At 37.2% G+C, this 12,548-nt stretch overlaps 1 protein-coding gene across 1 annotated transcript; it reads right to left on the minus strand.

The window, feature by feature from the left end:
- Positions 1 to 361: 361 nt before the first annotated feature.
- On the minus strand, positions 362 to 12,112 carry FHL5 (four and a half LIM domains 5). The gene is made up of 5 exons (XM_047101432.1): positions 11,945 to 12,112; positions 10,938 to 11,112; positions 9,815 to 9,984; positions 5,590 to 5,776; positions 362 to 525 (listed from the first exon to the last, which is right to left on the minus strand). Exons 1-5 carry the CDS (start codon positions 12,101 to 12,103, stop codon positions 362 to 364), a joined length of 855 nt encoding a protein of 284 aa, XP_046957388.1. The 5' UTR covers positions 12,104 to 12,112.
- Positions 12,113 to 12,548: the final 436 nt, after the last annotated feature.

Consider the following 12,548-nt stretch of genomic DNA (forward strand, 5'->3'; position numbering starts at 1 on the left):
TTTCCTTTTTCCCCCTGCGGTTTTAAAAACAGCAGTCTTCAGTAATAGCATCCATGACTTCTAGGTATAGGTCATATTGTTGGTTACAATAAAGAGATATTTTCTTATGTTTTTAACAGCAGAGTGCAGTATTTTGCAAGGAGAGATGCCTTTGTGAGTTAGGATAGATATATTCATTTCTGTTAGACTATGCTTTTTCTGAGCTTTTATGACACAGTTCAATCAGAATGTGTGCAAAAACCCTTCTGCTATAAACTCTAATATTGGTAAAACGTAAGTCATAAATGCAACTTCAAGCAAGTTCTGGATTTAGTGAGAACAAAAGCAAGGTGGATTTCAGGTGAGGACAGACTGTCTCCCTCTAGATGTCAGTGTCCATTCCAGAACCACACTTGCGGCAAAAGATTTCCTTGTTCTGGGTCAGGAAGCCTTCCCCCACCAAGGAGACTGAGCACTTCCCACAGTTGAAGCATTCGCTGTGCCACTGCCGGTCTTGAAAGCAGATAAACTTGGCACCTTTGAGACCTGTAAAGGAATTGCGGAAAAGAATATTCTTTCAATGAAGGGATTAAGCATTCCATCAGGTACTCTTCTAGGAACTGGAGATAACAGCAATGAGCAAGTCTATGTAGAGGCAAGTAACCTAGAAGAGAATGCTGCCTCCCATGCCCCTATGTCCATCTGGGAATGTTGCCGTGGGCAAGTTCCCCTTGAGATCCAGCCTGATTCTCAGTCAAATTTTTCTGTAATCTACACAAGTAGGTAGAATCTGAATATACAAACCAGGTATTTTTGGAAACAGATGAAGATTGCCTAAGACAGATAAGGAAACACAGTAGAATGCCGTGGGAAGAGGGAATGGATTTTGAAGTCAGAGATACCTAAGTATGAATATCTTCTTTCTGCTTTCTTAGAAGCAAAGTGAAGATAAAATAAAATAAATGTATACTTTTTAGCCTAGTGCCTGGTGTTTCAATGACTTTTAGTTCTGTTACCTCTATTCCTATGGTCAATTTTGCTTCAGATAAAGTTCCATGGTCATATTGTGGTGTGGGGCACAATTTTCCAAAAGCCCCAAATAGAAAATTTCATCCAGACTATCATGGAGTTAACCTAACATGACAACCTTACTACCTTGCCCAGAGACAACTTTAGCCCAGGCTTGCAACAAAGATCTGTGAATGTGATCACACTGGCCACTGAGGCCATGCTATCCAATGGTTAGTCTCTAAGAAGTACTTTATCAGCCTCTAGCATTTCAATCTGGGCTTCTTTAGCTGTAACATTTCTATGAAAGGTAGAAGAATTTGAGTCTTCAGTGAGAATCTCTTTCTATACCCCTAATATGGATCCAGGTTACAATTTAAATAATTGATTTTGAGGCATTGAAAAGGAGAAAAGGTGTAGGGATTGGGAAGGAGTTGGGATGCCTTGGGCCTTTCTTTATTTGCCAAGGTTTTTCCAAATGATCATAGTGCTATGAACTTCCTGTGATTTGCTCCTTACCCATAGAGTGAGGCTTAAATAGTTCATGTGTTGATTCACATACAGTTTCCAAATATTACATTTGGGGAAGCAAAAAAGGTGAATAAGCATTCTATTTCAGATAAACTCTCCTTAAATATGATAATGAACTTTTATTTTCATACTAGAAGTGTTATTTGATGTCTTTACATATAATTTACTAGTTCATAAATAAATGTACATCAAATTTCTCTACTTTCCTTGATTAAATTTATTGCTCACTTATTTATGATGCTATCATTACTTGCTAATAAGAGTAAATCAGTAATGAACCAATTAATTCCCTGAATGTTATTCAAAACATTAATAAGCTGACTGCAAGAATCATGTTCTATATATGCATGAATCATCTTTGTTCATAAAACTAATTATTACACATCTTGAATTTTGATGCTCATGAGTTTTTCTTGATTTTATTAGGTAAGCCTGAACAAGTGGTAAATGTAAAAATAATTCTTCTAGAATTTTACAAAGAGAGAAATAGAAGCATCTGGTAGTAGGAATTTAAGGAAGGCCTGACTCGGTATGTGAGATGTTTACAAACTGTTTCAACTTTGGATGCATTTACTCCCTCAGGTCATGAGGGTCATTTACAGTAAGGAAGTCCCCCAGGAAATAAGTCTCTGGCACCTGTTTCATTTGGCTTCATTTATTACTGAATATTTTGTAGAATAAGAGCTAGCATTTGTTGAGCACTTGAAAACGAGTCAGTCACTATTGTTTTTTTTTTCTTTAATGTTTATTTCTGAGACAGAGAGAGACAGAGCATGAGAGGGGGAGGGGCAGAGAGAGAGGGAGACACAGAAATGGAAGCAGGCTCCATGCTCTGAGCTGTCAGCACAGAGCCTGACGCAGGGCTTGAACTCACAGACCGTGAGATCACGACCTGAGCCGAAGTCAGAAGCTCAACCGACTGAGCCACCCAGGTGCCCCACAAGTCAGTCACTATTCTAAGCCCTTTACTTATATTGCTTCACAACTCTGACCTTACCTTTATGAAAAGATATTATCATCAACCCTACTTGGCAGAGAAAAATTGATGAACAGAAAGGTTCAAGCACTTGCCCAAATCAGCCAGCTGGTTTATGGCAGATCTGGGATTCAATCCTAGGCCATCTGGCTTCAGAGCCTATGCTCTTAACTTCACCAGAGTAAGTCTGAATTTATCTATTGTAAAGACCATAACCAGGAACATTAGCATTCTTTTCTCAAGAAATAACATTTGAAACTCCTTTTACTCAAAATAAACATGGAAGAAGGGTAAGACGTGATCCTCTTCAACTCCTCATTTGCAAGTAAGGCAAATGAGAACCTCAGTGGTGAGTCACTTACCCATGGCCACACAGTAGTCAGGGCCAGAGGCAAGACCAAGTCTTTTACTCCCTAGTCCAGAGCACTTCCCACTACATCAAGCTGCTTCACTTAACCCAGAAACTTTGAAAGGTTAATCCTATCTTAGAGGGCAAGAGAAAAAAAAGAAAGGTTTGTAGAAAGGTTTGTAGTTTGTTCAAATGAATTGAATTTATTCTGATGGGATTTAAAAAATCACATCTGGAGACTCACAGATAGACTTAGTTAATATAAAAAAGTATTTTGAAAAAAAATGTATTTTGAAATATTCTAATATAGTTTCTTAGGTTGGCACATTGTTTGCATGAATGTGCAACTTCCAACAGATAAATTTATGGCCGTATAAGAACTCCCTATGGTACATTAATTCAAATGCTCAATTTTCAAGAAACACTACTTATTGCAAAGCTTATGATTAAGATAATTATCATAAGACTGATTATTCTAAATTAAATACATAATCCTGTATTTGGATTACTTTTGGGTCAAATCTGTGGTTCCTGATCATCCTTATGTTACATGCAGAACAATGTGTTTTTTTTTTTGGTCTGAGCCTGAAAGAGCTAGGCTCAGCTACTGATGTGAAACAATCCAACAGAAAAAAAAATCACTTAGATACATGAATCTGTGATAGATCAGAATTGAAACTCAAGTTCAGGGCTCGTGGTAGGCTCTTTGCAGGTCAGCATTAGCCACTGAGTACCCAAGAAAATTTCAACCCATTTTGAATTATTTAATTTTCTCATTTCCTCATGGAAGTCCTCCCTTTTTTCTGGATAGTTCAAGAAAAGTGTCATGGAATAAATCAAATGCATCCATTGGGCAGTAATCGCAGATTCTACGGAGATTTTTGAGCTCTCAGTACTGATACATTTCTGGAAGCCCCATTTTCTAACCAAAACTGGTGGATATAGTGGGTTAGTCTTTTGACTAAGGGGTTGCCAGATGTGTAGAGGCAGGAGAGCAGAGTGGTTAAGAGTTCAAGCTTTAGAGCCTGATAGTCTGGGATTGCCAATGCAATCCAATGCAAGGACTGGGAAGGTGACATGGCTGAGTGATGGGGACAAGGTGTGAGGAACAGAGCAATGGGGCAGCCACTGAGCCTATGACAGAGACCTGGCAGGGGAATGTGAGGGTAGTCTGCTCATCCCCGGCAGGCTCTTCGTTTACTTTTGACCGCAGAGAGGAGTTTTACATGAGTTGTTTCCAAACATGTGCAGGCCAAACAAAACACACCTGCCAGCCAGATATAGCCATGAACCATGTGAGATTCTGGAAAACATGGTGCCCTGTGCAGGCAAATGGGACCTTGTCTGTTTGTCTGGGTAACTCTCTCCTTCCCCTTGTAAGTCAGTGAAAACCTGCCAAGCTGGGTTTGCAGTGAAACACTTTTTCTTTCTTTGAAGAGTTAACTTTTATTTTGTGATATATTTGAAGATGGAGGAGGAGGAAAAGGATAAAATAATCTTTAATACTGTGTTACACAAACTGAACTAAAAGAAATGAAATATGATCTAAGAATACAAGGAATGGGAAGAGAAGTACAGTTCTGACACATTATTAGGTGACTATAAATGCCTAAAAGAAAAGCTGCTGGTTTTCTCAGGTTATGCCAACTTCAAATTTTACTATAGGATTAGCATTCTTCAGAAGTATCTCTGAGGAAAATATAATGCACTATTTTACCTTGAAAAATATATGTAATTGGATCAATTTATCATTTGTGATATTTTCAAATCATGTCACATGTGTTCTGTTCTTTCATCAGAATGCTATCTTGTTTTATTTCATCTATTCATAATTGAAATGTCTCACAAGTGAATAGAGAGAAAACAGAATGATACACTTGTTAGAAGCATCTTAAAATGAAGTTTAATTAATTCCTGACCCTGGCTACCCTAATTATTACAGCTTCAGATTTGTACAATCCTTGCATTTAATTAAAACCTTTTCTATTTTAGGGTTCCTTTGCCCTTGTTGGAAATTAAGTAGGATTTGTATTTATAAGTATCCCTTCCTCCCATTCAAATCTTTAAATGTCAGGCCTCCTTGTGAAGTTCTTCTCTGAGCTCTCAGCGTATCCTGTTCTCCTCTTTCCCTGAACTATTACTTACAGTCATTACCATTACGTTTATTTATTTATTTTTAAAATATTTATTTTTGAGAGAGAGAGAGAGAGAGAGAGAGAGAGAGAGAGAGATAGGGAGTGAGTAGGGGAGAGGCAGAGAGAGGGAGACAGAGTATCCAAAGCAGGCTCTGTGCTGACAGCAGAGAGCCTGATGCTTGAACTCACTAACCAGGGCTCAAAGGCACTAACTTTGAGATTGTAATCTGAACCAAAGTCAGATGCTTAACTGACTGAGCCACCCAGGCGCTCCTCCATAAGGTTTAGTATTAATTACCCTCTGTAGAACATGGCTACCCTAATTACGCTATACATTTGTCTTGAGGGGTCTGTGTAATGTTTCTATTTATATATGGATACCCATGTGTGTGTATCTCAAAAAGAAACATAAGGGAAAGATTATATATATATATATATATATATATATATATATATATATATATGGGAAAGATTATATATATATATGGGAAAGATTATATATATATATAAGATTATATATATATTTTACTTGCCTTTTCTAAATTAACTATAAAACATCTACATAGCCACAGCTGTCCCATTAACGGACCATATTAAACTGAAGAACTCACCAGTAATGGGTTTGGTGCAGGCTTCACACCTTTTGGCATAAAGATGGTTGTAGCAGTCCACACAGAATGGATAATCATCTCTGGACATAAACTCCTCTTCACAGAGCTCTTTCCTACAGCCACTGCATAGAAAACACTCTTTATGCCATGGCTGGTCACGAAATGTTATCCCACCTGAAGTCACCACCTGCCAAAGGACCACAAAGGCAGTGACCATGGAAGCTATTACAATTCAGACTTGTCATGATCCTCTTCTGTGCCCATGAGTGTACTTTGGGTTACTCCATCCCCTTGTGTCAGGATGTCCTTTCCCTGTGGTTTTTTTTTTTTTTTTTGAGTCAATATGAGAATCAAAAGGCTATAAGGATTAAGTAGAACTGGCAAAAAAAAAAAACAAACCAACATATATATATATATATATATATATATATATATATATATATATATCCTAATTTTTCTCCTATTGCGGAATAGAAAAGAACTAGGGCCATAACAGACTCAGGAAAATGAAAAAGAAGTAGAGCCCTGATTCCTTTTCTCATCTTTAACTTTCATGTTGGTCTTCAAGGGTCTACCATTAGAACGAAGATATTTTCTATACCATGTTCTTACTTCCATGTCTAGCTTTAAAGGATATTGAAAAAAGCTACTTTTCCCTGAAACCTTTCTTCCAGCAGAAGCAACCCTGACTATTATTGATAAGCACCATCATCCACTAATAATGACTAATATTTCTGAAGTGTGTTTTCAGTCCTTAGTCCTGTGCTAAGGGATGGCCTTTTCTTATGTTCCTAACATCCCGACATAACCAAGACTCTTATTTTTTCCTCCTTTAAAAGGTGAGAAACTATTGAGGGTTACAGTGGCCAGGTCACTTGTCAGGTCACACAACTAGCATGCAAACCTAAGCTGACTCCATAGCCTCTATACTTAACCAGTAATATAATATTGAGACAAGGTTAGTTTCCACTAATGGCAGTTGGTTAGTCCTTGCTGAATTAATGAATAAACACCAAAGGGAAAAACATTTGGATAGCAGTTCCAGTATTATCTCTAGTACAAATGGGGTGCTGTGGCAACTGCGTGGGTTTTCAGCTTTGGAACTCTAAGTAATGAACACAGCTTGTATGTTGAACCTTAATGTGTGATGTGCTAGGGTTGTGTCAGAGAAGCTTATTATTCCTCCATAACATACATACATACATACGTGTGTGTGTGTGTGTGTGTGTGTGTATATATATATATATATATATATATATATATATATCCATCCCCATGGATTAAACTGGCTTATATAAGTCTTTTCAATCCACGAATAGTACTTTTTAAAAGGCTGAGATATCTTTATTTAGAATCAGATGGGTAAATATTGAACAACTCTTCTTGGATAGCAGTTTTGTAGTCCTAGCATCTTTCGAATCCATGGCTATTGAGCTCCTGGAGTAGCTGTGGAAACTGGAATGTGCTCATGTGGTATCTGAGATGATTCCTGTGATCGTTGTATCCAAATTCACTAGATATAGAAAATGTGGAACCTATGCAAAGCCATCTCATTGCTGAAAAAATTTAAAAATGTTGTCTATGACACAAGCTTTTGAAAAGATTATTCTAGGGGTGCCTGGGTGGCTCAGTCGGTTAAGCGTCCAACTTCGGCTCAGGTCATGATCTCGCGGTTTGTGAGTTTGAGCCCTGCGTCGGGCTCTGTGCTGACAGCTCAGAGCCTGGAGCCTGCTTCAGATTCTGTCTCCCTCTCTCTCTGCCCCTCCCCTGCTCACACTCTGTCTCTCTCTGTCTTTCAATATTAAATAAAGGTTAAAAAATATTAAAAAAAAGAAAAGATTATGCTAAAGATATTTTTAAGCCTTCCAACAAATCTCTTAAAAATTAAAGATATTTAATAGAAAAGTTATTTTTCCTAAAGGAAAAAAATGTATACTATTCTAAATAAGTAAATGGGAAACATAATGGCATGTGTGAACTGAAGCAATTTAAAATACCCCCTACTGATTTCAAATGCCTTACCGCAGGCACAGCAGAATTGAAGATTCCTTTCATTTGTTCAGTCAAATTATTAGCAGGCAATGCTTAAAAGACTCAACACTTGAAAAATGTATTCACAGCAAAATAAAACTTGATATATAGACCAAAGACTATTTAATTAGGAAGAAGAAACTCTGGAACATTAAAAATAGTTTGCTTGTGATTATGTTCCTTTTGAAGAGGCACGCGGGCTAAGATGAAGTCTAACATCTAGGTTTGGTGTTTGCCACTGATTGATCCCAGGATTTGGAACAAGTTTCTTCTCTGGCAAAGTGGACGCAGTATTGGTTTTGTGCTCAGTAGACAAGAGCCAATGAATCACAGGACACTCTGGGAAGCTCGAGGAGTTTGAATTTAAAGCACTTGTAGTTTGAGGTTACTTGTTTTTGGTAGAAAACAAGTTTTAGTTTCACAAAATAAAATCTATGAAAAAAGTTCTAAGGGCCTGATTTTTAAGTATTTTTTGCCTATTTTGTTTGTGTTATATTTGGTCTCTGGTTTGAGTTGAAACAAATTGTTTTTCTTCAGCTTGGGTCATCTTGATCAGAAACATTTATATCCAGCTTTCCTTGAATGGCTTGTGGTTTTAAAAATTAAATAGAAAACAATCTGGCATGTTGTGGTCTGTCTACTACCCAATATAAATATTTCACAAAATTTTCATGACTTCAGATCATGTCCTAAATATAGGACAGGCTCCTATAACCTGGGAAATGCCAGTGCTTTACTCTCTAATAGTACTTAGCACTGATGTACTGGAGAAATTCCCCCTCTGAATCTTTATAGCATTGAAAGAAAGTTTATATTGCATTCCCAATAAATGGTTTTGAGGTAATTCCAACAGGTTGCACTAATATTTCAGCTTAAGTATTTAAGAAAAATGACCTGAACATGGCCAATTTATTGTCCCTCAAAACAGTGAGATCAACCTACCATTTTATTCCAAGAATCTGTTTCTAAAATGCTTGCCATTGACCCTGGTGAGTCTTCTGAGTTTCATATATCGCAGGTTCATAGCATCTGAGGGTTGCTTATAAAGCCATTTTTAAAGTCAGTGTTTCTGGTAGAGTGAAGGAAGTCTCCGGGTTTAAGATGGTTTTACATTATGTTACTATCAATTGTAATTTCGGCCATCATTATAGTATAATCAAGATTATAATCCAATTATTATAATTTAGGAGTTTATTGATGCCTCTGCAAATGCAGTACTCGTATTTTAAACATATGTAGAAAGTTACTGTGTGCATATGTTCCCATAGAAAGAGGTAATGAGACTTCTAGCTGTCCAGATGCAATTATACAAATAGTCTTGAGATCTGCCAAAGCAGCTCATAGATCAAAAATGTTTAGACAACACTGCATGCTCATCACAATTTATAGTGTTACTTTAAACTTATGATGTCTCATGAGTCAAGGATTTCTTCAAGTACATCAATATCTATTTTATGAAATACAAACAGGTTTTATCAAAGTGATAGGAGTGACTTTTTCACATAAAAAAAGAATTGGAGAAAGTTTACTTGAAAAGCTTGACTTTTTTTCTTATTGGAAGATATGTTTTCAATGGGTATCCAAGTCAAAAGGCTGTAAATGACACTCTGGAACTGAAGCAAAGGAAACCACTTGCCACCCTTATTCCTTTTTCTGTCTGTATGTCTAATGAATTTCTCTAGTGGTCTTGTCACTCTCTTGAGTCTACCTGTCTACTCATTAGAAATATAAAAGCTTCAAGCCAAGAAGACATTTGTGTTGCTGGGACATAATGTGAGAAGTTAAACATTCTGTTTAAATTGGTTCCCTTAATGATTCTGTGAGACAAATTCATATTCCTCTGAAAGGAAAGGGATCAAAAATTATTTTCTAAGAAGTATCTTGTATTCAACAAGAGATGTGTGTCCTCTACCAGAATACATGAAATCTTACGTAACAGCAGCAAATGGAATTGGAATATCTATAGCTTTTGGAACTAAAGTCATGTTCTGGGTAGAATTTTATGATGATAAAAATAGGTGGCCATCTTCACTGTGGCAGGCAGTGTGCTCTTGGACATGCTGGAATTTAAAAGTAACATGAATGTGTAAAGACAGACATAACATGATAGTATCAGTTCATTCCAAATATAGAATGAAGTTAAAAAGCAATGGTCCGGAAGGATCCACAAGCTTCATCCCCTGTAGATAATTACCTTCTTACAAAAGCTGCAGTAGTGAGCAAACTCCTTCTCAAAACACGGTACACAGTAATTGCCACTCTCTTTGGAAATCAAAGGTTTAGTTCCTATTGGCTGTCGGCAATGCTCACACACAAAGCAGGTTTCATGCCAGTAGTTTCCCTTAAATTCCATTTTACGGGAACCTGTACCCCACAAATAAGAAACTGTTAGTACAAATGAAACATCATTTTTTTAAGTAAAGATATGTCAAGTTATTTAGAATATATATTTTAACATTAAGATGATAAGCTAATTGTCTTTATAGAAAAATAGTGTTTTGTTGGTTTCTAAAACATTTATCTGAAAAAGAAAAAGAAAAGGTAGAGTTCAGCCATGATGATGATGAATTGCTCTTTTACTGAAAACTCTTATGCTGTGTAAGCTACAATTTTGAGATTTGAAAGTACAACTAGTGGAGACTCTGAAAGGCTGCATGTGGGTTAGATAGATTGGGCCATAATTATCAGTATTGGGATATTAGGAATGCCTGGGGCACCAACTCTCAGGATGGATGTTGTGCAGTTATGGTCTTCTAGAAACTCTTTTGAATTCATAATAAGAAAATGAGAGAGAACCGTGTTGTTATGCTGATGTCCAGAGGGATTTAGTACAGAATCAAAACTGCAAAAGTGCTTGCCTGAAAGTATAATCATGTACATGAATCCTTGTCTTCCCTAGAAGGAATAAAGATGACTGACCCTCAAGCTATATTTTGTCCTGCTACAAAATGATGGTTGGCCCCATTCTCCTATGATGGATTATGCTTCCTGATGCCATTGTTTATGCCTAGGAACCGCTGCTTAATGCACTGTTAGTGTTATTGGTTTAGATTTCATCTTTATGGCTCAGATTGTGGTTGAAAATGCCTGTATGAATTAACTTTACAAAAATACATAGAATGCTGTATTTTACCCATTCAAAACAGAACAAAATGGTCTTTTTATTTCTGAAATACACTAAGTGAAATCAAGAGATAGCAAGATAGATGTCTTTCTCAAAAGTAGGGTTTTCTTAGCTACTATACTCTTCCTATACTTGGGCATAATTCAAAGTGTTACAGCTTCCGTTAGAGACCTGAACTCCCTTGTGATCTCACCAGGCATGATGGTCTTCTTGCAGTGGAAGCACTTGGAGGAGCACTCGTTAGAATAACATTCTGAGCACAGCAGTCGCTCATCCTTGGCAGCAAAAGGCTTTTCCACCAGAGAGTGATTGCATTTGGCGCAACTGAAGCATTGTTCATGCCAGTGTCGGCCTTTGTAACAAAGATCCTTCGAGACAGTAAATACGAGTTAATTAAATGTGCTTGTGACAAAACAGGTCATTTTATAAGACTAAACTGAACACTCCTGGGACTCTGGTACCAGTAGTTTGTGCTGGTAGCTTGAGGAAAAGTTGTCATTGATAGTATTACCCATAGAGAGGAGACTCTCTGGGGCAATTAAGAGCTAGAGCCTGGGCTTTCTTAGTTGGTCAGTAAAGACAGATGGAAAATAAGTGAACTTTTTCCTACTTTTTCAAATTTCCTCTCACTCCTTTTCATAAGCTATAAGAGGGGCTTTTCATGGAATGATTCTTATCTTTATGTTGTGATATCCTATTATTGTCTGAGATTAAACAAAATGCCAACACCACAACAAAGACAAAAAAGAAAAAGGAAAAAAATACAATAATGTGCATTGTGAGAGGAATGGACCGTGTCAGGGCACAATGGACTTAGTGGAGATGAGGCTGATTTGAAGTCAGAAGATATAGATTTTTGAAACTTTAAATTTTCAATTATTTATGTATTTATTCATTTATACTCTTGTCATTCCAGAAATAAATCAACATGTTAGCTGTGTAGCTTTGGGCAAATAACTGAACCTCTTTAATCTTTAGCATCTTAAACTATCTTCTAAGATCACTGTGAAGATTAAAGTATATGTCATATTTCATAGTGCTGAGCATAGTATCTGGTGACCGATGGTAACTTTGAAGATGCTTATACCCAGAAATAGAGCAATGTGGTATTAATAGTCAGTACTAAAGGAAACAAGGCATTCCAAAGCATTTGTCTGCTTGTTTGCATGCAATAATTCTGGGAATTGAAGTGAGACCTACCTTGGAATCTGATTCAATTGGTTCTTTGCATTCCTCACAATAGTTAGAAAAAATACGATCGTAACAGGAAACACAGTATGGATTGTCATTCTTCAGTATGTACTTCTTCCCAAGAAGTGATGCTGCGCAGTATTGACAATCGAATTGACCAGTTGTCATTTTGGTTCAGTCCTGTGAATAAGAAAATGATTCATGTTCATAAAAACAGTTTTTTTTCTTTTTTTTAAATTTTTTTTTTCAACATTTATTTATTTTTGGGACAGAGAGAGACAGAGCATGAACGGGGAGGGGCAGAGAGAGAGGGAGACACAGAATCGGAAACAGGCTCCAGGCTCTGAGCCATCAGCCCAGAGCCTGACGCGGGGCTCGAACTCACGGACCGCGAGATCGTGACCTGGCTGAAGTCGGACGCTTAACCGACTGCACCACCCAGGCGCCCCAAAACAGTTTTTTTTCTAAGATAAATTATAAAGCCTCAATAGGAGTCAAGCACTTGAATGAATTTGTGTCTTACACAAAACAAACAAACAAAAAAACCCCCACCAACTAGGAAAATATGCTGTAGTCATGATGACATTTGGGAGTGATTTAGGAAAGGCTACTC

This window comes from Lynx rufus, unplaced genomic scaffold, assembly GCF_022079265.1.
Source record: "Lynx rufus isolate CCGP_SWC_20201006 ecotype Redwood Valley unplaced genomic scaffold, mLynRuf1.p SCAF_6, whole genome shotgun sequence".
Classification (NCBI taxonomy): Eukaryota; Metazoa; Chordata; class Mammalia; order Carnivora; family Felidae; genus Lynx; species Lynx rufus.

Bases quoted from the DNA above. Each gene is read 5' to 3' on its own strand.
- FHL5 (XM_047101432.1), bottom strand. From the start codon at position 12,103: ATGACAACTGGTCAATTCGATTGTCAATACTGCGCAGCATCACTTCTT. The intron at 9,985-10,937 runs GTGAGATCACAA...TGTGGGGTACAG, and splicing joins CAAGAAGACCATCATGCCTG to GTTCCCGTAAAATGGAATTT. The intron at 526-5,589 runs GTGAGTTCTTCA...ATTCCTTTACAG, and splicing joins CTGCACCAAACCCATTACTG to GTCTCAAAGGTGCCAAGTTT.